A 25,885-nucleotide genomic window follows, 5' to 3' on the forward strand; every position below is an offset into this window, starting at 1 on the left:
AAATGAGTAAGTACTTTTCTTGGCTGAAAAATAATATTTTTCTGTATGTAATAAAAAATACACGCACGTGCGCGTTTTATTGCTTTATTACTGCGTGCGTGATGTGCGTATGTATAAGTAATATTTTTTATTTTTTTATTTATTATTGTTTTATTATTGCAATTTAATTGTATGTACATGATACTAAAAGATTATTATAAATTGCAACATGTTATAGCTTATTTTAGCAATATTATTATTACTGAAATAAACTTATTATATATTACAACTTTATAATAATATTATTACCTTACTTGAAACAAAATCATAGTTGTTAAAATAATGAAAAAAAAAATACATTGAAGATGTATGAATTTTGATCGTTGATAGGGCCATAGGCCTGCTATAAGTAAAAGAATTCTATTAAGATTGAAATATTGAGTCTTAGTGCAGATCATCTCTTCGCAAGCTTTAAAATATTACTACAAAAATATTGACAAGTTTTACGATGCGTACCTTTCTCCACTGAGCGATTAAATATCTTATACCTTTCTTCTCTTTTAGCACATTTTAATATTTAAATTTTTTATACTTAAATTTCCTATAATTCATTAAATTAGACAAAAAGTCAGAAGTACGAATATTCACTCAATTGATTTACCATTAAAGTAATTTCACAGTTGTGTCTTTCTCATACTGTTAGAGACGCAGGCGCACTTCTGTCTTTTCAGCGTCGATACTTCATACCAGTACGCGCACGCAATGAATACACTTGCTCCCCAACATAAATGTTCTTCAACTTAATTCGTTCTATGCCAGGATTATTTGTTAAGTCGTAATTTAAAAATGACTTGACGGGATTATATTAGATTAAATACTGGACATTTCAATTATAAATTAGCGTAACTAACATTTTTATAATAAAAGTATTCAAAACTTTTAATAGTCGACTCAACTGGCAATTTATTAAATTCAAACATGCGTCACAATGTCCGATTCGTCCGTCGGTTCTTCACAAGTAATACAATTTATAATTTATTACAAAGAATCAAAAGCGATGATCGAAATGTTGTGACTTGTTTAAAATTCTTTGTATGTATATATATGTACATATATTTATATACATATATTATATTATTTAAACTTATATATATATATTATTATTGTAATTATATTATATAATGCAATTATATTATTATTGCATGCTGTCGAATGCTGTCAACTACGAAAAATACTCAATACTATAATATTTACCGTTAATGCAAGTACAATGTTGATACTGTAATAGTATATATTATTGTATTGAGTATATCTGTAGTTGGTAGCCCGCAACTACATATCTTATTGAATATATTACTTTTTTGCAGTGTATATTTGCCTATCAATATGCATCATTCACATAACGTAGTAATTTTATTTTAGTCAAATAAGAACATTGTAAAGCATTGTGAAATCTCTTTAATTAAACAAACTAGTGTTTTGCATGTATGTGTGTACATGTGAGTTTGATTTTTAGAAAATAAAGTAAGTGAGTTTTTTCACAAAAAGAGATCTCATTTTGTGTATATCAATTTTAATTTAACTGGTTGCAATTGAAACTTTGCATCAATATTATATAACAAAATTGCCATTAGATTTTTACCTCCTCCATAAAATCAGTTTATTACTATAGTGCACATTCGCCATATGGCGAGATAAAGATGGAACATACGCTATTCAATTCATAGCTTCGTAATCAAGTAATAATCACCATGCGTGAGACACTCGATGCCGCGTGGCATTAAAATACATAAAACTGCAATATTGTAACAAATTCAATTGAACCAACGAAGTGTTACGAATAAAAAAATAATTAATTCTCATCAGTTCTCTTGACACAGCTTAAATTCCATCTTCTCGTGTCCGCAAAATTGAGTAGATAATTAAAGATATTAATTTCAATGCAGTAATCTTTTTCTTCCATTCTTGTACTTCCGTGTAAATAATCGAAAAATAACTGACATTGTGTGTAGAAAATCAACGGCACAAACTTCAAAGAGAGAGGAAAAACTGAGTATTTAAAAAAATCACTCAAGGACTCGAGCAAAAGGAAAAAAGAAGATAATAATGTGCAACCTAACGTATTCAACCAGAGTGATTAAATACATCTGGTCCATCAGATAAACAGAAATAAGAGTTTTTGTCTATTAAAATTATTTTGAATTTGGATCCTGCAATTAAAGCCCGCTTTTCCACACTTCAGCCTCGCTTTCTGTCAACTTTTCGGACCGTTTTGCAGTTCAACGTTATCAAGAAACGCGAATATGATTAGCTCAATTACATTATCGCGATTGATAAACTGCGTACACACATTTGACGTGTCTCGGGTCTACGAATCTCGTTTCCACCAGCTGATATTACGGTAGCACCGGTGCCAGCCCGGGCGACCGGTGAATGACGGTCTACAAGCTGGAGGACTGTGGTCACGCTTGGCTAACCAAGACAATCGGGATCAACGGTCAGTCGCGCGCCAGCGTGTATCCTTGTTGCACCGGGAGTCGTGCATCACCCGCGGACTTTCCTCCGCGTGCTTTCTATCATCCGCACGTCATTTCGCTCTTCGTCGAGGCGGCGTCAAGTGGTCTGTTCTACGTCGCGTCCCAGTTTAGAGATTGGTGATTGTCATAGCGCGCGATTGGTTTCCATAAATTAATAAGTGTTTTATTTCAATACGCACGGCTCTATTTCGTGCAATTCTTTCATTATTTCATTATTTGTTGTAAAATCGATTTGAGGAGTTTACGGTTTATTGTGGAAAGTTAACGAGACGAGACGGGGGTGGAGTTTTTTTTTTTTTTTGCTTCTCGTGTAGGAATAAAATTTGTAAAACATTGCGACTTTCTGAGAACACGCTTGATTGCATCTAATTATAACCTTTCACGTTTTGTGAAAGGCAGCGATATTAAGAAGGAAATCAGAAAAAACTAAAGAAAGAGATTGTTTCTTCTTAATGAGAATCATAGTGTAACTTTATCCAAAGAAACCATCCCTCATTTCTTTCTTAATTGCCTTCCGTCAACAGAAATTATAGCAACCTATGCACTTTGTTTGAAGAAAGTCTCGTGTTTCGTTTCTTCTTTAAATGCTCTCTTTCATGTCACTTAGAAACTTAGGTAAAGCTGCTGTATACAACAGAGACTTAAAAAATATATCAAATAAAAAATTATTTTATTAACTTTCTATTCTATTTTCGCTGTGTTTGTTAACAGGCGTCTTCGTCCTATGTGGCGCGAGCTTTGCGACATCAGATCCTCACCGGGGACACCGCGAAGAAAGGCTTCATCATCGAACGCGTAGATAAGACCCATAGAGATTCAATCTGTCCCGGTCAGTTGTTGCTTAACGCACATTCAGGCTAGAATGAACGGCGGCGAGCATTATGCGCAAGTTACCACGGCTCGCGTTCGTCCTGCTCATCGGTATGACAGCTGCGATTTTCTGCACGTTGCTGTCCTCGGGTTTTCTCGTTGTCGACCGAAGGTCTTCCGCGTTGCGAAAGGAACAGGTGTCCATAAAAGAGGAAAACGAAGGAAATAGAAGGTCTATCTCTGGCTCCCGGGGACTATCCAACGCGCGACAATTCGCGAGGATGGTGTCTCTGGATGCGCATCTCCTGGGGAGAGGCTTCACCGATGAGCAGGTAAAATTTTTTTTCGGATATTACGCCGCCTTGTGTTCAGTTCTTCATGGGCCAAATTAATTCCGAGTTTACTGTTTTTTTTATCCCAATATTGCAAGATATTAGATTAAAGATAGTTATTAACTTCTAATATTTGAGACATTTTATGGAAATTATATAGACAAGTTTGCTAATTTTGTAACTTTCATTACTTTAAATCTTTAGGAGATTGTAAATAAAAGATAAATGCCAAGTTCGTCACCAAGAAATCTCAATAGAGCGATCATTAATTTTTGTTATTTATTAGTAAAAATGTATTAGATTGAGAGAGAAAAATTTAGATAAATGTTGCGATATGTTTCTCTTAGGTAGAGAGTATGACTCCCCTTGGGAAATGGTTATTAGCACCGGAAGGGAGTCCACCCCCGCAGTCGAACGCCAATAAAACCTATTTGATCTTAATTTGGAAGCACGGGCAGTTCCTGGAACGCAGGCACATCAGACGTTTTACGTCCACTAAGTTAGTAAATTCTAAATTTTTTGACGCCCTTTTTCTTTACCAAGAATACATCTACGCAAGGATAATCAAAATAATATTAGCCGACAAAGACAGAGGTTTATATTACGTAGTACTTAATTTATGTTTATTTATATAATAGTCACTAATTCTTGTCGTTGAGACCTTTTTAGCATGATATTGACTATTTTATCTTTTCATTTTATCTATTCTTGTCTTATCAGTGGGTACGATAATTATTCATACAACAACGCATTTAGCTTGAAACCAATTTTATAAAAATAAATTCATTCTACCAATAGGAAATTGTAGAAATATACGTAAATTTCAAAATTATATCTACATAGATTATTTAAATAGATAATAGTATCAGCGAAATCGCGACTTATTCTCATAACAATGAACATCAACAGATATTTATAAATTCGTTCATTTTTAGGTTTTCACCGTGGGATCAATGTTCAGTACGGAATTGCAGGCTGAGTTACGACGAAAGGGATCTGCATCGAGCGGACGCCGTGGTGTTCCATTTGCACTTCACGAGGAATCCGTCGGAGTTACCGGCGAGAAGTCGGACGGATCAACGTTGGATCTTCCTGACAGACGAGTCGCCCTATCACACGTTTTTGTACGGCCACCAGAGATTATCGAGCTACGACGGTCTGTTCAACTGGTCCATGTCCTACCGAATGGACAGCGACGTACCGGTTCCTTACGGAAGGACGATACGAGTCGCCGGCAGTTATTCGACCAAACGCTGGAACGCTATCGTAAAGACCAAGACCAAACTAGTCGCTATAATGGGCAGCAACTGCGGCGGCCGCAACGGACGGTGGTCCTACGTGAAGGCGCTCAAGTCGTCGCTCCGCGGCGACCTGGACGTCCTCGGGAAATGTCTGGACGGTAACAGGACCGTCTGTCCCGGCCACTTCGACCAAGACTGCCCTGCCTTGGGCGCGTACAAGTTCTATCTGTCGTTCGAGAACTCCAATTGCCGGGAGTACCTGACGGAGAAGGTGTTCTGGAACGCGTATCACAAGTTCGCGGTCCCAATAATAATGGGAGCATCGCGGCAGGACTGCCAGCGACTGTTGCCGCCGCGCTCCTACCTCCACGCGGACGACTTTGCGGACGCAAACGCGCTCGCCGACTACCTCAGGTATTTGGACCGCGACGACGAGCGTTACGTCGGCTATCATGAGTGGCGCGACCGCTACCGGGTGATCAACGACCACGGTTACTTCGGCAGCGTTTCCAGGCACTACTGCCGCGTATGCGAGGCGTTGCATTACAACCCCGCCGTGCCGAAGGTCTACGCCAGGCTCGAGCGCTTTTGGAGCAAGGAAAGGGACTGCGTTCCAGCTAGCGCTTAGGCTCCGCGTTCTCTCCACGATCTTATCTAGTCTTTGTGAAGTGTAGACGGGTGTTAATAATTAATATAATTAAATTTATTATTAATTGCAGATGAAGCTTTCGTCAGTGACTTGAAAATTTCAATAAGCTACTTTAAATGCATTTTGAAGTTGTGGAATTTAAAGTTATGTAGATTATAACTCGATTTAATTATGTTGTTACTGGTAGTTAGTTATTCTTAATAATAAATTTAATATTTAATAATAAAATGCTTTTCTTCCAATAAACAAAACAAACATTAATCATCTATAAAATAACTATTAGAATCTTCTTTCTCTCACCGATGGAAAAAAGATTCATTTTTTTATATTTCAAATTATTCTACAAATCCTTAAAAAATGACATATGTATTATTTCAATATAAGTTATTTTTACTATATGCAACATCAGTATTTGATATTTAACAAGTGCAAATCTTTTTGCGTACATTTAGAGCATAAAATTAAACCTAATAAAAAATTGTATACGTAAAAATGATAAAAATAATTATATGCGAAAGACGACACACATGTGGTAATTGGTGCATTATTATTCTTTTATATAAAATGCGTATAGAGAATTGCAACGTGACCAAGTTTCCGCATGCATGATAGATCCGTACTTATCGCCGGAAAAACGGAGTTCTGAAAAAATTCGATATATCCTTTCGATTTCACCGGCATGTACGAAGGAAAGCCACGCGTTTCGCACGCGGAGGAGAATCTTTCGAGTCGATACGAGATGCATCCGAAGGATCATGAAGGATCCCTCGTTTGCGCGGCGTTCATTCAAATTTGAATGATTTAAAGATCTCCTTCGAGGAGAATCCTTCCGCCGTAGACGAGTCTCGCCGAGATTCGAGATCGTCTATGAGGAGCGAGATGGAAAACGCGTGGCCGTGATTAGAAGGAAAATGCGAGGCGAGAGAAAGAGAGAGAGAGAGAGAGAACTCGCGGTGCCGCGCGATGCAACGACGCGTTGACGTCGTCGTCACCCGGCGGAGAGAGGGACAAGATGATACCCACGCTGACGCGGGGCGGAAGTACAGAGCGATAGACGGCGACTCCGTACGTTGCAAATGGCAGACGGTGCGTGATTATACCCCGCTGCGAAAAAACCGTCGTTACGTTTTGCGTCGCGTCTACCGTCGTGACTGGTCTCGCTGGCTAAGCGAGGAAGCGAATTTCAGCTGTCCCGGAGGGTTGCCCGACGCGTCGCGTCGTGCACGTAGGTCACGTCAACCAGGTTCTCCCCCCCCCCCCCCGGATTCACAGCTGAAGGTAGCGGCCGGCGAGAGCGAACGGGCGGGTGAAACTGCGTTTTCGGAGAGGACGAGGAGTCCGTGGTATACCGGGATCGGGACGACTCAGGATCGAGATGGCGAGGCTAGTGAATGTCTGGCGGGACAACGTTCCGATGGAGCTGGCGAGCAAGCAAATGCCGCTGATCGTCGACGAAAACCTGACGGTAAGCGCGCTGGCGCGCGCGCGCGCGCGCCCGCGTGCGACACGCGATTTTCCACTGTTGAACGTTGACCGGCGTGACTCCTGGGGCACGTCGTCGACGACGTCGCTTCACGACGTGACCGGAGCGTTGTACGTGGTTCGCTCCGGGGTTCGCTGTCAACCTATCCTTTAACCTAAAACACGTCACGATCAGCCGTTAGAAGGGCGGGGAGAAAGAAAAAAAAAAAAAATAGAACCGAAAATGCCTGGATCTCTCTCGAGATACTGGACCTCGCCGAGTCGTCTGTCACTCGATCAATCGACGATCGTTATCGGTACGTCGAGCGGACGCGACTGCGATGAAAACTACGAAGCTAACTGTAACGGTTATTCTTGCGTCATAAGGTGTTTTTTTATAGTTGAATCAGTGTATACACTCTATACTAATTGGTCAAAAAATATTTCGAAGTGCAGCATCAATTGGAGCGCACTCTTAGCAAAAGCGAGAAGGAGAACTTTACAAAAAAACAAACCTGTACACATCTCTGTAGACGATTTCTTGAGTTTCCATACTGCTCTGTACTTAATTCGATTGTCAACTCTTTGCGTGATTGTTTAACAAGAGAATAGCGTTTTACTACAGATTATTTCCGTTATTGGAATAAATTGTCATCGAGCCGAATGTGATTTATTGCTTGTGATACTGCAATTTATTGTATAGAACTTATTTGTCAATGCTTTCTTTCAGATGATCATGGATATAAGTAGTTTGGGTGCTATTTGTGAGAATCCCTTGATCAATGGTAAACAGTTGGAGGAGTTTATGAAGAAATTTGCTGTGCTTACAGTAGAGGAAATCAAAACATCCCTTGAAGTTACTTGCAAGAAAATAATTGACATTTTGAATGAGGCTGAACCATGTGTAGGTTGCCGCAGAAGGTGATTAGTTCTTTTTTTTTATCAGAAATAATTGGAGATCACTTTTAATTGAAATAATATGTGTTGCTACTAACATACAATTAACTGACAGTAAACTATTCTGTGCTCAGTGTCGAAAGATTGTTCTACGATCTGATGAAATCTGGACATCCTGCATTAGATCCGCTGGTAATCACTCGCAATGGTGTGCTTTCAGTAAAAGATGATGTTTTGAAATCACCTCAACAGCTCTGTACGCTGTTGCATGGACATAGGTATATAGATGAACGCGAGAATATTATCCCAGGCACTGTGGTGCAAAAGAGTTTCATCATTACTTACATCTCCGTAGCGCTAGGTTAAATAATTTAATGGAGAAACAACAGAGAAATAGAAAATCTCGACGATGCGTATTGCATACTTTGGAAATTCAGCGGTTGCCGCCAATATGGAACTCCTGGAGGGAAGTGTGGGACTGCATGGAGCTACCGTGCAAGCAGGAATTAACTTTAATAGAGACCGATACGCTTGATGAAGCTTTAGATACTTATCTACGTAAACATAGGTATGTAGTTTTACATAGATTATTTCGTGGCTCTCCCCTATATCAAGATTGTGTGGTTGTCAGGTTTTGTGCTGAGTGTCGCAACAAGGTGCTACTGGCGTCGTCTCTTCTGACACGTGAACCCGATCCTACAAAAGAAAAAGGTTACGTGGCGGTTTTGTATAACGAAATTAGGCGTTGCATACCCAAACATCATGTTCATTTACCACATCGCACGGAATATATGACTACTCTCCTTAATCGCGCGCAGCCATGGGCACTCATGGGAAGGTACTGATTTTCATTCTAACATCTTGGAAGGGATAATGAGGATCTTTTTGAATTTTCAGAGAGCGCCACGCGAAAACGCTGGAAATTGCTCAAGAAGAAGTACTTACGTGTTTAGGCATATGCATCGCGGAACGACTGCACAGAATACATCGACGAATGAAAGAGGAGGAAACTGTATGTAAAGTGTTAGCTGCTGTTGCGGTAGATGCATTGTCTAGAAACTTTCGGGTAATAACATTTTATATATTCTGTCTAGTAATATTAGAAAATCTACATTTACATAATGAATTATTCTGCAATAAAACTATTTCATGTCTTGTTTAGTCGGCGGTTGAAGCAAAACAAGGTATTTCTCAGCTGGAATTATTGTATAAAGAATTCACGAGAGAAGAGATAGCGAAACAGAACAAGCGTGAAAAATTACGTCTTAAACGCAAGAAGAAGAAGGGACGCCGTAACGAAATTGAAGAGAAAGAAAACTCTTGTGATGTATGTTGGAATTTGCAAGACTTAAAATTTTGTTTTATCTTAAGTTTCTCACAGAGAATATTTGTTATACAATAAATAAAGTTAACATATTCACCCGCGCATGGTTAAACTATATATTTTGTTGTAGTGTTCAAGTGAGAGGCAAAGCGAATCCCCCTGTACCTGTGCGGAATCAAAGCCAACGACGAAAAACATTAACCGGCATAAGGTATAATATTCACTTGATTTTGCATGTATACTTATGTTTCCATATTCTATTGGTTGTTTACCTTTTTGATCTTAGTTGCAGATCCTAGATCCAAAAAATAAAGGGCCGCCGACGTGTAAATGTTCCGATTGTTTAAAGAAACTAAAAACAAGTAGTATATCACAATCACAAAGTAAGACAGAACTATCAATCTCTATGAAAAAGAGTTTACAAAAAGGTAAAAAAGACATCTCCGGAACAAAGAAAAAATCTAATACAAGTCAATCAAAGCAAAATAGTACGCCTTGCAAACAATTATCTCAGGAGTATTCATCCGATATTTGCGATTCGTGTAAGGTAATTACAGTTGTCAATGTTGTATAGCTATGGACGTGTGTCGAATTTTTAAAATAAAACTTTTTTTTCTCACTTCAAGGAGAGTGAAAAAGCTGATGAGAGTCAATGGCGTTACAATTGTAAAGATTCTGTAACTAACGAGTTGGTAGACGCTTGGATAACGGAACCTAGCGAAACCAAATACAATATGTGGATAGAGATGAAACTTCATTCCCCGAGCGAGCGATTGTCTCAAGATTGCGGATACTCTTCCGAGCACAATATCAGCAGTTCTTCTCTTCCTAGCACACCGGAAGGTTCTGAAGTAGCCTGCAACGACGAATGGTGTGATCATGAAGGGACTTGTCATGATAAACTTAATCATTCCAATTCTAGCCTCTCTTTATTGCAAGAGCGTGGCCCAACACTTACACAAATGTTGAAGGTAAATTTAAGATATTTTATTAAAATATTTAAGGCTTTATATTTTCTAATAAAAAAGCTTAAATTTAATGTGACAAAATTGTTTGATCCTCAGGAATCCTATTTTTCTGATGATGATGAGAAGGAGAGTTATATTCCAGTGGAGGAAGTATTAGAATTTAAGTCGAGAGTATGTCAACTCACGGAAAAGCGGCTGAAACTTCGGCAAACGCTTAGAGAACGTTTTGACATGTTGTGCAGCCATCAAAAACCACTTAACATTCAGTAAGAATTGCTAGCTATGGTAATATACCATCCATCCTTCTTTTTTTTTTTACTTTGATTTACTCAGTAGTGAGATATGAATACATTAGATGTATTTTGAAGAAATTGTTATCATTCGAAGTCAACCTTTCGATGTGAATAAAATGCTGAATATATGTATATCAAAAAACAAAAAAAACATAATAATGCTATTTATCTCTATAGATAAAACGATTGCGGACCGATTGTTTCAACTTCTTGGTAAACTTACCTATCGGGTAAACATGTGGCTATCTTTCTTTTTAAATAAATAAGGAGAAATATGTACCTATCGGATAAAGTTTAATAAATTGAAACACTCGGCTCTGCATCAGATAAGTAAAAAATATTGAGGGGAAATAGTTTCATAACAGCTGAAAAATAACATCGACTTCGAGAAAAGTGCAGAATACACAACGCACATTGTGGTATCATAAAACTAGTATACGGAGCAACTTGAACATTACTGTATATCTTGAAATTGATTGTATAAATCTTTGCAAGTTAAGTGAATAACAAATAGATATCTTGAATGAACATGCCTTGGCCGTGAAAATATGGCAAATCCCCGATTCCGCGGTTGTTAAAGACAGATTTTTCAGTGATCTTTGAAAAGTATTGTATTTTCTTGAAAGTTTTTGTTTTTAAGATTGTTTACGCGGCGATATAACTATGACAAATTCGTATCAATGTTGTAACAAACAGAGATGCGATATGTAATATTGTCGGAATCTTAATATTAAAATCAATGTTGCATTCCATTATAATATATATACATATATTTTATTATTCCTCTTTGTGTAACCTTCATTACACACGCACTGTAAAAATATTCTATAAAAAGAATTATTGTCGTAAATCGTACGCATATATTGTATGTTGCATAAGAGTTATTAAAAATATTTAAGCCGCTATCCACTGGTAATCAATTGTGTAAAATTTAATTCGTCATCAGATTTACTTTTCTTGAATTTTATCGTTTTTATACATATGTACATATCAGAGTGTATTTACAGAAACGTTTCCTTTTCTATCAACTTAAAAAAAGTCAAAAAGTCTATATAGTCATAAGATATTCATTTGCTTTCTAGAATTATTATATGTTGGTCCTTGAATATTTTCTTCACTTTAGTCAATGTTTCAAGGAGTGACTAGTAATTAATTCTATCAGCATTACGTTGTAATTGTAAACTTAGTTAACTGACATTGTTTTCTTAAACATTCGGGTTTTTACGGAGACGCATGCTTTATCTTTTCTAAGTTATTATACATGATATAATATTGTAAAAATCTTTTTATCTGCTAAAATAACTTTCGTTCTCCAACTTTCAAAAGTTATTATTGAAATTCTTTTGCAGACATTTTAAAATGCGATTATGTAATATTCTCTTGCCAAAGAAACAGAATACACGAGGTTTCTGTCAGACTTAATCAGACGTATTGGGTGAAGCACAAGCATGCGTTCGTACCACCGAATCCAAATGCGTTTTTCAGAGCTGTCCGACGCGACGTCGCGTTCCACTTCACTTTCGTGTGCGGCGCAAATCTCAGACGTGTCTCTGTATCCAAGTTGTGTAAATTCAAGGTAGGCGGTACGATGCCCTCCTTGATCGCTAAGATCGTGAAGGCAGCTTCCAGGTTACCGGCGGCACCCAGCAGATGACCGTGTGCTCCCTTCGTGCTCGTCACCGTCACGTTCCTGCTGTGCTCGCCCATCAGCGACTCGATCGCCTTCACCTCGATCCCATCGCCTAGCGGCGTAGACGTGGCGTGTGCGTTCACGTGCGTTATCTCCGCGGTCTCGATGCCGGCGTCCTTCAACGTTCGGTCCATCGCCAACAGCGCGCCGGTGCCATCCTCGCTAGGCGCCGTGATGTGTGACGCGTCGCCGGACAGGCCGTAGCCCAGCACCTCTGCGTAGATGGACGCGTCGCGGGCGAGCGCGTGATTCAACTCCTCCAGGACCAGGATCGCGGCACCCTCGCCCATGACGAAACCGTCGCGATCCCGGTCGAAGGGCCGCGACGCCTCCCGGGGCATTTCGTTCTTCGACGTACTTAGCGCGCGTAACCGGCAGAACGCGGCTATAGCCAATGGACTGATACATGCCTCCGCTCCACCGCACACCATCACGCTCGTCTCGCCACCGCGGATGAAACGGAACGCATCGCCTGGAATATATTTATTCATTACGATGAGAAAAATGTCCAGAGTCTATTATTTTCGCTGATCAATTACCGATAGCATGCGCGCCCGTCGCGCACGCGGTCGACACTGCATGATTGGGCCCACGAAAGCCGTACTTGATGCTGATCTGACCAGCTGCCATATTCGGCAGTATCCTTGGCACAAAGTATGGACTGACTTTACTATAGCCTTTTTTCAATGCCTCGTACGTCATGCACACGTCCACTAGGTCTATCATACCGATTCCTACTGAGACCCCGGTGTCGCGTTTATCAGTCTCGTCAGTCGGCTTCCATCCTGCGTCCGCGAGTGCCTCCTCCGAAGCTATCAACGCATATGCTGTGGCAGGACATATTGTCCGTAGCTCACTCTTCGTAAAATGGGAGTCGATGTTAAGTTCGTGAGCGGAGTTTCCTTTCGGCACCAATGCAGCTGACAAATATAATTCAATCGTTACATATTATTGTACGCAATACAGTTTTGAGTAATGGTAATTATAATATCGATAAGTCCTGGATTATGTAACTTTTTTCCTTCTCAAGAGTAAAAACGTGAAAAGATTTTTCCATTCATTTTAATCGTGAAAATTAATTTAACATTTTCGGAAAAAAGTTACCTGATTTATCCTGTTTACACATAGAACACAAACGTTGTAGAACATAAACAAATCTCAATGCCCATCGTATAAACGTTTGTGTTATACTCCGAAATCGCTCACCTACTTTACACGGTAGCTTGTCGTAGTCCGGCTCGGAAAGTTTCGTAATTCCGCACTGGGAGTTGACGAGAGCCTCCCAAGCGTTTCGCGTCCCGACTCCCAAAGGCGAGACAATCCCCATCCCGGTCACGACGACACGCCGCTTGGACCTCGCGGCAGTCGTCAACGACCGGCTGATATGCAGAAATGGAATGGACATTTCCGATTTTCGCAGGAAATTTCCCGTAGACGTTCTTCACTAATCAACGTGAGTTACGCTTCGTTAATTAATCGATTTGTCATGATCATCAAGATATAAGACATTTACGAGGCACACTGCGTTAACTGCGTGTGATCAAACTGATCACATTGAGGTTACGTCAGGTTATGTCTCTCTGTGTCGAAAGATGATAAATAAAGCAACAGATCCCCTACTTTATCAACGACACACCGATATTTTGCAAAATATTTTTTATATTTAGAAATAAACAGAGTTAAAAGTTTTCCCGATCGAAAGAGCAATTAATTTTTTAAATCGCTGACATACTTTCTTTCGCAATTGCATGCTATTTTAATCTCAAAGCGCTAAAAATAACGCGGGATGATTGAAAGGAAATAGTTTCATTATTGAAACAGTAAACGACAAAATAATGTATGCAGAGAATACGATTAAAAACTTTATTTTGGTTTGCTTTGTAATTGGGAAAAATATATATATATTTATACATATATATAATATATATTTATATATTTATATATGTGTATGTACCTGTAGGAACTTTGGACTACAGATTATGTCAGGGACAGTCATCTCTCGTTTGGAGTAACATATTAATTTAAAAAAATGTAAAACATGCGAATATGTCACCAACAAAATAAAAAAACATCTTATTGCTATACTAACACTAATTTCGTTTTTATCAAATTTAAATGTACATACGTATTGGTAACAAATACAAAATGTTGCATGTATGATACATGCATCCCAATATACGCAGGCCTGAATCGAACTCATATGTCTGCGTTTCATGAACGAAACTCATGTAAATTACGAAGGATAAGAAAATTACTGGACAGAGTTTAAAGTAGATTTTTTGGAAAATAGATTTTAAGTAATAAAATTATACACAATAAAAAAGAGATTACACCATAAGAGCATATTATTCATCTTTAGAAAATATGTCTAAAAACTAGCATCTTAATCATATCTTATGTTGTGATTTTGGACGTATATGTCATCTGGAAAATAATTTATTAAATTGATGCTATTGCAATGTATTTGTTACAATGTTACATGATATTTAACTGTGTTCATGTACATATATATATATAACCAAATGGAAAAGGATTTATATACATATATACATAAAACAAAAATGTTGAATATATGAATGTCTATACTGGGGAGATATTTAATATAGGAAGAGTATTTCATATTCGCTTTCTTGATTAAGTGCTCTGTCCAATGATTTCTTATGCCGATAATGCAAAATGAAGGGAAGAGAGAGAAAACAGGATATAATCTATATGACTACAGATTAAAAAAATTCTCAAGTTATTTCTTTAACTTGAGCGTCCGTGTTAAGGTCAATTATGGAAAACAAATCTTACATATAGGGGCGGATTGAGTAAGCGAAAAATATCTAACTGTATGAGTGTATAAATTGAATATGGATATAAGTGATAAATCAATTGCGAACAATGTATAGTATCATAAGACTTGTCATAGTAAATGACAAGTTTTTTTAGAAATTTGTTATAATAATAGAGTAAACATGTTATTATAATAAGATTACTAAATTTATTATGACAAATATTTTACACTGTTCACATTTAAAATATTATTTCTTTTTCTTTGAAAATTCTGTAATAGAAAATAAAGAAAAAGTACTTCTCAATATCTCTCAGTTGATGGTCTCTCAATCCGCCCCCGATCTTACGCATGGCACGCGATTAATTCGACATTCTAAATCCGATGCTGAACAACACTCTTAAATTGTATAAAATTATATACATCATCGCGTTGCTTAATATTGTGCTCCGCTTCCACGCTTCAGAAATTACTTATTCCTTTTTCTGCTCATTTTTCGAGCATGCAAAAATTTTCGACTAGTGTATGTAGTAAAATCTAAAAGAAAAAAATTATACTTAACACACGAGGTTTGTTTAACCAATGGCATCGAATATCTCGTTAATTTTCGTCATCGAAAGAAGACAATTTTCTAAAGCTCGAGCAAAGTACAAGAAATTTCACGAATTCGTTCTGTAAAAAGCAAAATCATAGACGTAGAAAAGACCATCCAAATGTACCAAATCTGAAGATTACGTAGAAAGAGATGAAAGACAGTTGCCATAAAAGAGAAGAGACAAATTCCACAAATTATAAAAAGAATACGGCAACTATTTTCTGTTTTTTTTTCTATTTGATCTTCACTATCAAAGCATTGAATTTGGTCTATTTTTGCTACATCTATGAGCAGAACGTGGTAGCGTGGAATCTCCTTCGAGATGGGAGATCAGTAAATGCTTGTGATAAATAGGACAATCCACTTGCTTCAATAAGGATCTTTCCGATACTTCATCCATACGACACGATATACGGTTAATCCTTTGATTCTCTCTGCATCTCATTTGTCGCTCAATTGCGAATTATACCCTTGTACTTCCTTCCTTGACTAGATTCGTACTCATTGCTACGTTGATATTTCTCGCCTGATGCCATGGTATACACCGGGCGTGTAAGGACCTCGGGCGTTAAACATTGCTCTTAGTTTTGCTGTTCTCGGGCTCTGGCGGACAATGGTCGGAGTGTGTTGCCCATGCAGCAAGCTAACGATATTAATATAATGTTATTAATGAGTATTAGCATAAATTAAAATATGTAAGAATGATATATCGTACGTAATTATACACTTGACATGATATATATACCTGACATGAACGACTACAATACCACTGATTTCCACATCCAGCGCAAACGAATTGTGCGGGACGAATTATGCATCCCTGACATTTTGGTGGAGCGCTTGGTGAAGGTGGATTATCCTTTACTGGTTGTTTACTATCTCTTCCGACCACTGAGTTCCCTTTTCTATCGTCAATTACCGTTGTATCTTCCTCTACATCCTCCTAAAAGTAAATGAAATCATCAGAGATAAATCAAACACGCACAAGCATGTTATTAACAAATTGAAAAGGAAATTTACCACATGAATTAAATCGTTGGAGTGAGATTGCGCGGAAGTGTTAACGACGGGGGTAATAGTTATCTCGGTGCGAGCCTAAAAAAGTTTCTTACGTTACAAAAAAGATAAATCTATTTCTTGCCTAACCGCTTTGACTAGAAGTTTTTCAAACACACATTTTTCGAAAACTCTTGTATTATTTATTTATGAATTATTTATATACTTATTACAATTTATATAAATTATATAAAATCAAATTATAGATATACATTTGAATAGTACAACAGTTATGTATTTAAAGAAAACTACAATATTTTGCCGATGTAAATAAAATAAAAAAAAAAAATGTAAAAAATAAGAAAAATAAAGAACCTTGGAAGAAGATAGGAGATCATTTATAGAAACCAGATTAGAGCCTTGGTAAGTCTGCAAAAGGTGTTGAGTTGTAGCGTTTTGCTGCGACATAGACACTGACGCCGCCGCTGCCGCTGCCACCGTCGCTGAAGAATTCCTTTCTCTTTCAGGCGCAGTGAGTAATCTTGCTAAAGTAGGTGAAAAAGTCGTAGACCTCGGCGTTTGCGCTTTTGTCAGAATTCCATGGAGCAATGAACCAGTTGGCTGAGATGTATTCTGAGCAGACGTGGGAGTTACGGGATGAAGCGTCACATCTGGATAATTTTGCGGTACCTTGACTGATTCGCCACCTAAATACAATATTCAAACGCGGTTGTAAATTAATGATCAATTATTGACCGTCGAATAATTGCGAACTGGCTCTTCCACTGGCTCTTCACAATATAAAGTTCAATCGATTTAAAAACCTGACGTTACCTTGCTGACTTAGCTTAGCAAATTGTACTAGCATGTCTTTATAGTTCATTGAATCGCTCGCGCTTGGGTTGCTCTTGCACGATTCTGTGCTAGATGGTCTAGAGTCAGCATTAAGTCCAGTTTCAACCATGGCGCCGCCAGTACCAAGGTTGATGTTCACGTTCGAATTCCTCATCCTTCGACCTCTATAATTGGAAACACAATTACATTATCTTTATAACGATCTAAATAGCAAAGTTGTTTATTAAAAACATAAATTGTGATATATAGACATGTTATTGTAATCTGTGCACACTTAGATAGTAAAGACAAGTTTTTATTTCTTCAATTGTTAATTTAATCACTTAGAGCTTTATTTTATTTTATCTGAAATTGTATTTGTTATAAAAATATATTTTGACCGTTTAAAAAAGTGAAATGAGTAGTATCAAGGAATTGATTCTATTATAACAAATTACATTTAAATTATATTTTTCGAATATTATAGAAAATTGTATTGTACCCAATTGTATCGCGATAATTTGACGTAATCTTTATTTTTCAATATTTATGGAAATTATGTTAAATCGTTTTCTAAATATAAATTTTGTCAAAAGATAAATTTTAATACTTTTTGAGAAAATATTCTTCATACTCGTACCCTTTTTCTCTCTTACTCTCCCTCCATCTCCTTTTTAGTCTTTTAATTGTGATTAATTACCTTCTTGGTACGGTTTCCGGATGCTTGAGTCTATGGTCAGCGATAATAGATCGAACATCCACTATTGCACCTTGACGGCCTTCTCCAATCTGCCGACTTTCCGGGCTCGACGCCTCGTTCTGTTTACGATTATTCTCACCATTAGTTTTCGGAGGAGTCGCACGTTGCTGCGAACTAAGTTTCGTGGTTTTTTCTTTCTTTACACATGGTGAGTCCAAAGACTTCTCGCCTGGATCTTCTTTATATTCAAAAGATATCTCCTTTGATACGGAAATGGTATTCTCCCATTCTGCCAAGCCCAAAGATGATCTAGCAGATGATAAAGTTTCCGGCAATTGACTGTCATTTTCCATATAGGATGTCGTTCGTATCTTCCTTTCGAGCCTCAGGTATGCCTCTTCCTTGAGTTTCCTCTTCCTTAGAATCTCATTCCACTCCATTTCTTTGGCATGTGCTAAGTTTTGTAGAGCCTGTAAATAGAAATCAATAAAATATATCGCATTATTAAAAACAATTAGTTTTTCGATAAAAGATCCGAATACTCACCAAAATATCAACTCGCAATCGTTCGGCCTTTGCCACAAGTTCCTCAATGGTTTCGTTGTTATCGCCGCCCACAATTTTCGAAATGTACTCTTCGCGTGTGTAGTTATCGCGAAACTTTTTTCTAGGATTCCCTGGTGAGGCCAGCTGTCCATTAGTGGATTTTCGTTTTCTGATCTCGACAGGTTCAGATCCCGCTTTAACATGACGTGGCTGCACGACATCACGCGGAATCGACGCACTCTGCCGCGACGTGCTCGCAAGCAACTGCCTGCCCTTCGGTGCCTCGATTTCAGAGTGTGACTCGTCTTTCTTGATACGTGCGCGACCCATCGATGCCGTTGGAGCTGCCGCGGTTTCCTCCGGAAGTGCAGCACCATTCTGCTGGCTCTGGGGTACTTTCGGCGATGGCGACGATCTCGATGTCTTGTCGTCCTCTGCAGTGTCCACTTTACGTTTGCTCTCGGCCACACCCTCCATCGCGTGCATTTTGTTTAAGCTGCAAACACACAATGATGCCTTCATTAGTAACAGAATTCTTTCCTTAAACTCATTTCAGATTTGTAATTCGTATTAAAATTCAAGAGAGAATTCCATTTATAATTTTATGTAATATAGGAGCTTTCCAGCAAGTGACACAAATTGACGCAGCAGTATTTCTGTCTTTGTTTGATATTCAGTGAGAGATAAAGACAAAATTACTGCTGTATTTGTGTCTCTTGCTGAAAAGCTCTCAATGATACCAAAGAACATTTGACAATCAAAATATATACACATGTAAAACATACATTTAAACACGCGACATACACAATCATGAAACCTATCTTGAAATTTAACGTAATTAGATCGCCTAAAGTGGGCTCAATATGTATTTTATGTTTGTGTTACTAATAATGCTGTAATATTGCTCTCTGCACACAATCGTACTGAAAATATAAATCGCTATAAAATATAAATAGAATTCTGTCATAAATTAAGAAATAACCATTCAAAGTAAACGTCTTTGAAATCTTTGAAAAACTTGAGAGTTTAAAAAACTTTTAAATTAATTGGATGACTGTTCTTAACAAGAAAATACACAAACAGATATTTAGAGAATCGCATAAAATTTATTATAAATATCAATAGACTATATGTATATAATATAGAATATAGAAATGTGACTATATGTATATAATATAGAAAATACAAAAAAAAAGAAAAAAAATTAACATATAATATTAAAAGTATCATTAGGCATTTTTCATAAAATGTGTTTAGCCAGTAATAATTTAGAAAGTTGCTTTCTCCGGCTTTCTTAACACACAATTTTTGAGACAGCAATACGTAATACACTTGCAAAGCAAGATAGATTAAACAATATTTTTTGTAAATATTTTTTGGTAGATTTAAGAAAATGATAAATTTTACTTTCACTTGCTCTAATTAACACGTCATCTACTTAACGTTTTATATCTTATTTTATATGTATAACACAATAAAATTTTCACAATCGTAGTAAGCGTAATAATGATTTATGGGTTTTATATTGAAAGCACATTTTTTTATTTTGTGTTATCTATTTAAATTATTTCAATTAATTATATATACATATAATAAATCATTAAAAATTTTATATTAAATGGCATTTACTTTTAGTGTTAAAAAAATTTTTATATCGCCGATTACTGGTAACCACCGAGACATCACTGAAAATCAGGTACCGATCGCAACCAATTATCCTCTCGATAACCACCATGACAACCAACTAATAGACAAGCCTAGTACAGTAGGTATTGTTGTATATCGCGCATTATCTTGATTATCACTAAATTCAAGTGAATTGAGTAATAATCGGTTATTGTATATCCGTCGATCAAATCTATAGTCCATGTTTTTTTAGAGCTTGATTATTTAGGTTGCTTTCGATATTCATTATTAGTATTGAAAATTTATAATATGTTATGCGCTATAGATTTTCAGCATTAGCAATGAATACCAGAACGTAGCCTTAATTGAGGTGCACTTCCCTCTCTCTCCCTCCCTCTCTCTCACTCTGTACGCGATACGATAGCTCATAATTAAGAGATTCCATTAAGATTTTTTGTATTCCCGAAATGTTTTGCTCTTGTTTTGTTTGAGGGAATTCTTAAAAAATTCGAATCTTACCAAAATTCATGAGAAATAAAACGATGATAAACCGATAAACACATCGATAATTATGATGATAAGATTATTCATATTCTCCTTATTTTTAGTGTTGTCTCTTTTAGCTATTTACAATTTCTTTCTATATTACCAAAATATCTTGCTCTCTTGTTCAAGAGAAGCCCGGTGCTATTTATTATGAACAGACAGCACCCCAACTATATATTGTAATAAAAACAATAAATTATAACATTAAATTGTAACATTAATCATTTATAGTAAAGACCTATAGAGAAATATTAATACAAATGTATAGATGAAAACAGAAAAATTGGATCAAAATTCAAATTCAATTTCTTCGTTTTTATTTCTAGCATTTACGATGCTGCACCATAATTCCTTCATTTCTAGTTATTTCAATCGCACGTAATCTGGGAGGATACGACATAACTATATAATTATAGCTGTGTTATTTCACTTAATAGTTGCACAAATAATGTTGCCGTACTGATACAAACTATTTTATAGTTAATGCAATTAAAACTTTAGCTTGTATCATCACGACCATGCCATGATTGTGAATTTTTCTCTGTGAGTGCAGAAGGTCGAATCCTCCAAACAACTGTCCGCGAGAGACAGACGATGGCATTGATAAACCAATAAACATTTACACCGCAGCTAGTAAAGGAGAGCCCCGGTCGACCTTGCCTAGAAAAATAGTCGTCCGCGCCGGGGGTCTCGAGGACGACATAGTGGTGAAACGCCACGAGCGCGTTATCGTTCCCTCGTAATACATATCGCGCTTATTAACTCGGCATGTATATACGTATACGTCTTCACACGTATATCGCGGCGTAAATAAAATCTTCGTATCACGACCTGATTAGCCCAGCCGCTGCTATTATTAGACCACCGCGCGACTTAATCGGCGCACCGTCAGCGTCCCGATTAATTAACGCCCGTAAGCATCTTACGGACGAAACGTGAATTTCATCTAATTTCGCCGTAGACAAGCTTCGCGTATGGGGAAAAGGAAGGGAGTAACTGGGAGTGGTCCCCCTATCTACGACACGATCGACCACAATTCTACGGAAGTTTAGCGATGAAAGAGCACGGGAACCTTTCGGAAGATCCGATGTCCAGGGTCGCTTCCTTAAGTGATAATCAGTATCAAATTTATGAAAATTCTTCAAAATGTATCTTTCTTCTTTCTTGTTAGGCACGAGATGTCTCGTATCCTCCGAAATTAATACATATTCTATGATAAAATGTAAAAAAAAGAGTATCTTTTTTTACAACGTCACTAGCTAATTCTCTTATTCAATTTAACACTTATTCAATAATAATTAAATTAAATTATTAATAAAATTAAAAAAATTCTCTAAATAAAAGAATTCTCAATTCTTTTACATTTAACTTAATCTATTCAAATATTGATAAAATTAAACAAAATTAATTTGTACAACAAAATTCAATCTAATTTTGTATTGGTTATACATACGCAGAAAAGATTGAGGAAAATAATGACAATTAATAAATAACAAGAAATAAATATTTTTTTCGACTGTTTGAACAGAATATTACGATAAAATTCAAGGAAAGTCCGTTTTTCTTAATACAAAATACATTTCAAAATATATTTCATAAGTTTTTTGTGATATTATTTATATCATGTTTTCTTAAAGTCGATATGACCATGAGCTATTTGAAATATTGTTCTGGTTCAATAGAAAGAATAAATTATAGATAGCAAGTCGCGTAACATGTATCAATGATTCGTTCAATATGATGAATTTTAATTATACAACAATGTTTTGTACATGTAAAAAGTCACAACGTCCTCATTTTTACTAATTTATTTCATCATTTAACAAAATAATAAAGCGATGTGCTGGCAATCTGTCTTTTTCTTCTCTTAAGTTACTCAATAGTTAATACCTGATTTGCAAGCCTAATCTTAACTTATGCATTGTATAAACTGCACATACAGTATTCATAGAGTAATCTTTTTTTTTATAAAAAATCGTGTTAAGTGTAGCCTTAAGGGTTGTGTCGTAAATTTCAAGATTATGTCTACATAGATTATTTATGTATGGTTTATGTTATGTTTACATGAATCTTTTTCTAATGTAGAATACGAAGACATTAATGCAGACAATAGCAATGTGAATTTTTATAAATTGGATAACTTAATATAAGAATAAATAATTAAGTTATAAAATTATTAATAAATATATCTGATTATTGAAAAAATAAAAATATATTAAAAATAAAAAAATATAATTTTCACTGTTTCTGATAAAATCTGAATCTTCTATAATTTATAATTATTATTTACATAAATCATATGTAAAATACATGGTTGACACACAGTTTACATAGCATAATGGAATATAAGATGCACGTAATGTAGATTAATTATATTTTACGCAAAAATCTCCAACTCTGGCCTTAAGATTCCATTCACTGTAAGATGACTGTAACTTTCGAAATAGTATTCAAAGCAATATTAAATATAAGCTCGAACTATGATTATAATTTCTAATTGTTCATATGAAATTAAAGTTCTCTGCTAATAATGACTGCGTTCGCTTTGGTTCACAGCGCTTAGAAACATCATTTGTCTTTGAGTATTTTGCAAACAATAAGAATAAAACGACGAGCTGTGAGCGTCAAAGCAAACGCAGCTAATCGCCATAGTATTTGACAAATGTGTAAAGTTAGCATCTGACAAATCAGTTTATATATAGCTAAGTGCACGCATGTACACAGAATGCAGTCCTGCTTCCCCCTCGATTTATCATTCTTTTGCAAAGGAAATTGTTATTAATTCGCCTTCCACACCTTGAAACAGACGTCAACACTTTTGTGGATTCAAATTCACAAGGCTTATTACAAGTTTGCTATTACAGATCTTTTTTATAATGAATAAAAGTGAAAGTTATTTGACATTGCTGAATTAATATTGTGAAATTATCGGGCGCATTGAACATTCTTGGTGTTCCAAGTACTAAGCATGACTCGTCATGCTACGTTAACGCGAATACATCACTGACGTAGAATACGATATCGGCGCGACGATGATGTACTCGCAACGTCGCGTCGACATTTCAAACGCGAATGGTGATATGAATTAAATAAGTTTATTAATATCTAATGTTTTTTATTACATTCAAAAACATTAAGTAACAATGTGTAAATAAAATATTTTTCACTACTCATAAACTAAATATTTTAAAATAAAATCGATTAACATGTCTGTGATATAATAGATTAGTTGTCATTATCGGATTACTTATTGTCGGAAGCAGATGCATGTGATCGAAAGCAAATGCATTTCTTATTTATAGGTGCATTATGCTATATTTTTGGCTTTAAAAAATAAATACATAATTACGCATCGCGAGAAAAAGAAAAAACAAAAGATTCAGTTACAAAGACTCAACTATATTAGCTGTATTGAAAAAAAACTCCTATAATAAAAACTTTATATATCTTTTAAGCAGTTATTAGATCGATATATTACTTCTGTCTAGTATATATAGCTGAGAAGTAAAACTACTTAAGATTTTCCAAGATATAACTTGCTTACAATTACTGTGCATAAAATCTGAATCCTGTTTACTGCACAAAAACAGAATAATAAATAAACTATCAATTGATTAATATATAAGCAATCTTGAAAATCTGTTTATTATATACTAGACAATAACTGAACTAGTGCCTAATGTTTATTTCTACCAGAAACTGCTTCAATTATTGAATTAAAATTCTGTCAAGTTTTTGTTCATTTCCTATGCATTGTTACAACTAATAAGAATACAGTGATATTATTAGATAGTAACTGGATGAGTATCTAAGAAAACTCCACAAACTTCTACCGTTCAGAAAATCACACATAAGCAAATCCGCGGTTTACATAATTCTTTTAAAAATCTAATTAATTCAAAATGGATTATTTATTCCATTAGAATGTACTAAGTTTTATACGCAATGTTTTATGTTGTTATAAAAAAGTATTCCTTTTTTTTTATTTCAATAAATAGAAAACATGCATCTTACATGGAGTATTGTTAAAATAAAGACTTTTTATAAACTTCCTTTTCTTTTATTAGAAATACATTAATTACACAATATTTTGTTCGAAAAAAATCAAATATAAATGTATTTATAGTTTTTTCTGGTTTTTTCCTTTCTTAATGTATACATATTGACATCTTTAACACGAACGATAAGTGGCACGTGAAAAATGGACCTTAGCTCGCGCGCGAAAGACCAGATCGCGCTTGATACGTGGAAAGAGAGAGAGAGAGAGAGAGAGAGAGAGAGAGAGGGGGGGGGGGGAGAGGCAGTGAAAAAGAGGAGAAGATCGAGAGAAGGGATGGGATGATGACAGTCGGCGGGAAAGAGGTGAAACAATGTTGAAAAGAGGAAGGGAGAGCCAGAGAGAGAGGGAGGGAAAGAGAGAGAGAGAGAGAGAAAGATAGCGAAGCAGAGTTCGTTGCCCCCGCTCGCGTTCACTGCGCTTTATAAATGCGGATATATAGATTTCGCGGTACCAATTCTGAAAAGAGCGCGAGGCTGTTCCTTCGCGTTGGTGAACGTTGTCTTATTAGCGATTAGATAATAACGTCTGTTTTTAGGATAGACCTTTCCACATTATTAACCGTTATGTCTCTCGAAATAGTTACTCATTTCTGCTGGTTAGAATAATTGTTGCAAAATAAACCTGTGGTTAAATAAACGCGTTAAATATCATTAAAAATTAAAATAATTACAGCTGTAAAATAATTACAACAAATTTCAACTGTGTGGAAAAAAACAACAAAGGAAAATATATCGAAAGGTTACTGTCATTAATGATAAAAACAAATTGTGCATAGACATGCCTTGTTGGTGCCGGTTATTTTCGCTTAATGTTTTTAATTTTAATAAAATAAAATCGGAGAAGAAATTAAAGTTTTTTTTTAATATGGAAAAATACTGTGACAATAGCACAGAGAATAGACTTTTATAAATAAATTACGTATTAGAAATCTTAATGTTCAAATGTTTCAATAAAAGAAATCGTAAAATCATTAACAATAAAGGTGATTATTAAAAAAAAACTTAGAAAAATACTATACAAAGAGA

General features: G+C 36.1%; 4 protein-coding genes across 12 annotated transcripts in view; 2 read left to right on the plus strand and 2 right to left on the minus strand.

Moving 5' to 3' along the window:
- Nucleotides 1-260: 260 nt before the first annotated feature.
- LOC105832541 (alpha-(1,3)-fucosyltransferase 7) lies at nucleotides 261-7,227 on the plus strand. Its single transcript, XM_012673604.3, has 4 exons — nucleotides 261-2,633; nucleotides 3,228-3,658; nucleotides 4,006-4,157; nucleotides 4,594-7,227. The coding sequence occupies exons 2-4, from the start codon at nucleotides 3,398-3,400 to the stop codon at nucleotides 5,525-5,527; spliced, it is 1,347 nt and encodes a 448-aa protein (XP_012529058.2). The 5' UTR covers nucleotides 261-2,633; nucleotides 3,228-3,397; the 3' UTR covers nucleotides 5,528-7,227.
- Nucleotides 6,637-11,394, plus strand: LOC105832543 (gametogenetin-binding protein 2-like). Of its 2 annotated transcripts, none has more exons than XM_012673608.3 (11): nucleotides 6,637-7,013; nucleotides 7,740-7,930; nucleotides 8,041-8,184; nucleotides 8,262-8,474; nucleotides 8,538-8,744; nucleotides 8,804-8,972; nucleotides 9,069-9,233; nucleotides 9,361-9,441; nucleotides 9,517-9,777; nucleotides 9,857-10,201; nucleotides 10,295-11,394. In XM_012673608.3, the coding sequence occupies exons 1-11, from the start codon at nucleotides 6,924-6,926 to the stop codon at nucleotides 10,466-10,468; spliced, it is 2,040 nt and encodes a 679-aa protein (XP_012529062.1). In that variant the 5' UTR covers nucleotides 6,637-6,923; the 3' UTR covers nucleotides 10,469-11,394. The 2 variants fall into 2 exon arrangements, with proteins under 2 accessions (XP_012529062.1, XP_012529063.1); XM_012673609.3 differs by lacking the exon at nucleotides 6,637-7,013 and adding an exon at nucleotides 7,211-7,326.
- Nucleotides 11,249-13,873, minus strand: LOC105832544 (3-oxoacyl-[acyl-carrier-protein] synthase, mitochondrial). Its single transcript, XM_012673610.3, has 3 exons — nucleotides 13,388-13,873; nucleotides 12,721-13,101; nucleotides 11,249-12,653 (listed from the first exon to the last, which is right to left on the minus strand). Exons 1-3 carry the CDS (start codon nucleotides 13,584-13,586, stop codon nucleotides 11,914-11,916), a joined length of 1,320 nt encoding a protein of 439 aa, XP_012529064.2. The 5' UTR covers nucleotides 13,587-13,873; the 3' UTR covers nucleotides 11,249-11,913.
- Nucleotides 13,874-14,033: 160 nt separating this feature from the next.
- Nucleotides 14,034-25,885, minus strand: part of LOC105832542 — a 43,881-nt gene continuing 32,029 nt past the window's right edge. For 7 of the 8 annotated variants that reach the window (XM_028189164.2, XM_012673605.3, XM_012673606.3 and 4 more), the window contains exons 3-9: nucleotides 18,629-19,124; nucleotides 18,083-18,552; nucleotides 17,383-17,567; nucleotides 16,924-17,255; nucleotides 16,573-16,647; nucleotides 16,298-16,495; nucleotides 14,034-16,195 (exon numbers count right to left, since the gene is read on the minus strand). In XM_028189164.2, coding sequence (XP_028044965.2) covers nucleotides 16,121-16,195; nucleotides 16,298-16,495; nucleotides 16,573-16,647; nucleotides 16,924-17,255; nucleotides 17,383-17,567; nucleotides 18,083-18,552; nucleotides 18,629-19,124 — 1,831 coding nt within the window. In that variant the 3' untranslated portion in view covers nucleotides 14,034-16,120. The remainder of the gene's footprint in view (nucleotides 16,196-16,297; nucleotides 16,496-16,572; nucleotides 16,648-16,923; nucleotides 17,256-17,382; nucleotides 17,568-18,082; nucleotides 18,553-18,628; nucleotides 19,125-25,885) is intronic. The other variant, XM_028189172.2, reaches the window with a different exon arrangement.

The sequence above is a fragment of the Monomorium pharaonis genome, chromosome 5 (assembly GCF_013373865.1).
Source record: "Monomorium pharaonis isolate MP-MQ-018 chromosome 5, ASM1337386v2, whole genome shotgun sequence".
NCBI lineage: Eukaryota > Metazoa > Arthropoda > Insecta > Hymenoptera > Formicidae > Monomorium > Monomorium pharaonis.

Bases quoted from the DNA above. Each gene is read 5' to 3' on its own strand.
- LOC105832541 (XM_012673604.3), top strand. From the start codon at position 3,398: ATGCGCAAGTTACCACGGCTCGCGTTCGTCCTGCTCATCGGTATGACA. The intron at 3,659-4,005 runs GTAAAATTTTTT...TGTTTCTCTTAG, and splicing joins GAGGCTTCACCGATGAGCAG to GTAGAGAGTATGACTCCCCT. The intron at 4,158-4,593 runs GTTAGTAAATTC...GTTCATTTTTAG, and splicing joins AGACGTTTTACGTCCACTAA to GTTTTCACCGTGGGATCAAT.
- LOC105832543 (XM_012673608.3), top strand. From the start codon at position 6,924: ATGGCGAGGCTAGTGAATGTCTGGCGGGACAACGTTCCGATGGAGCTG. The intron at 8,745-8,803 runs GTACTGATTTTC...TTGAATTTTCAG, and splicing joins CCATGGGCACTCATGGGAAG to AGAGCGCCACGCGAAAACGC. The intron at 9,778-9,856 runs GTAATTACAGTT...TCTCACTTCAAG, and splicing joins ATATTTGCGATTCGTGTAAG to GAGAGTGAAAAAGCTGATGA.
- LOC105832544 (XM_012673610.3), bottom strand. From the start codon at position 13,586: ATGTCCATTCCATTTCTGCATATCAGCCGGTCGTTGACGACTGCCGCG. The intron at 13,102-13,387 runs GTGAGCGATTTC...TATATTTGTCAG, and splicing joins CAAGCTACCGTGTAAAGTAG to CTGCATTGGTGCCGAAAGGA. The intron at 12,654-12,720 runs GTAATTGATCAG...AATATATTCCAG, and splicing joins GACGGGCGCGCATGCTATCG to GCGATGCGTTCCGTTTCATC.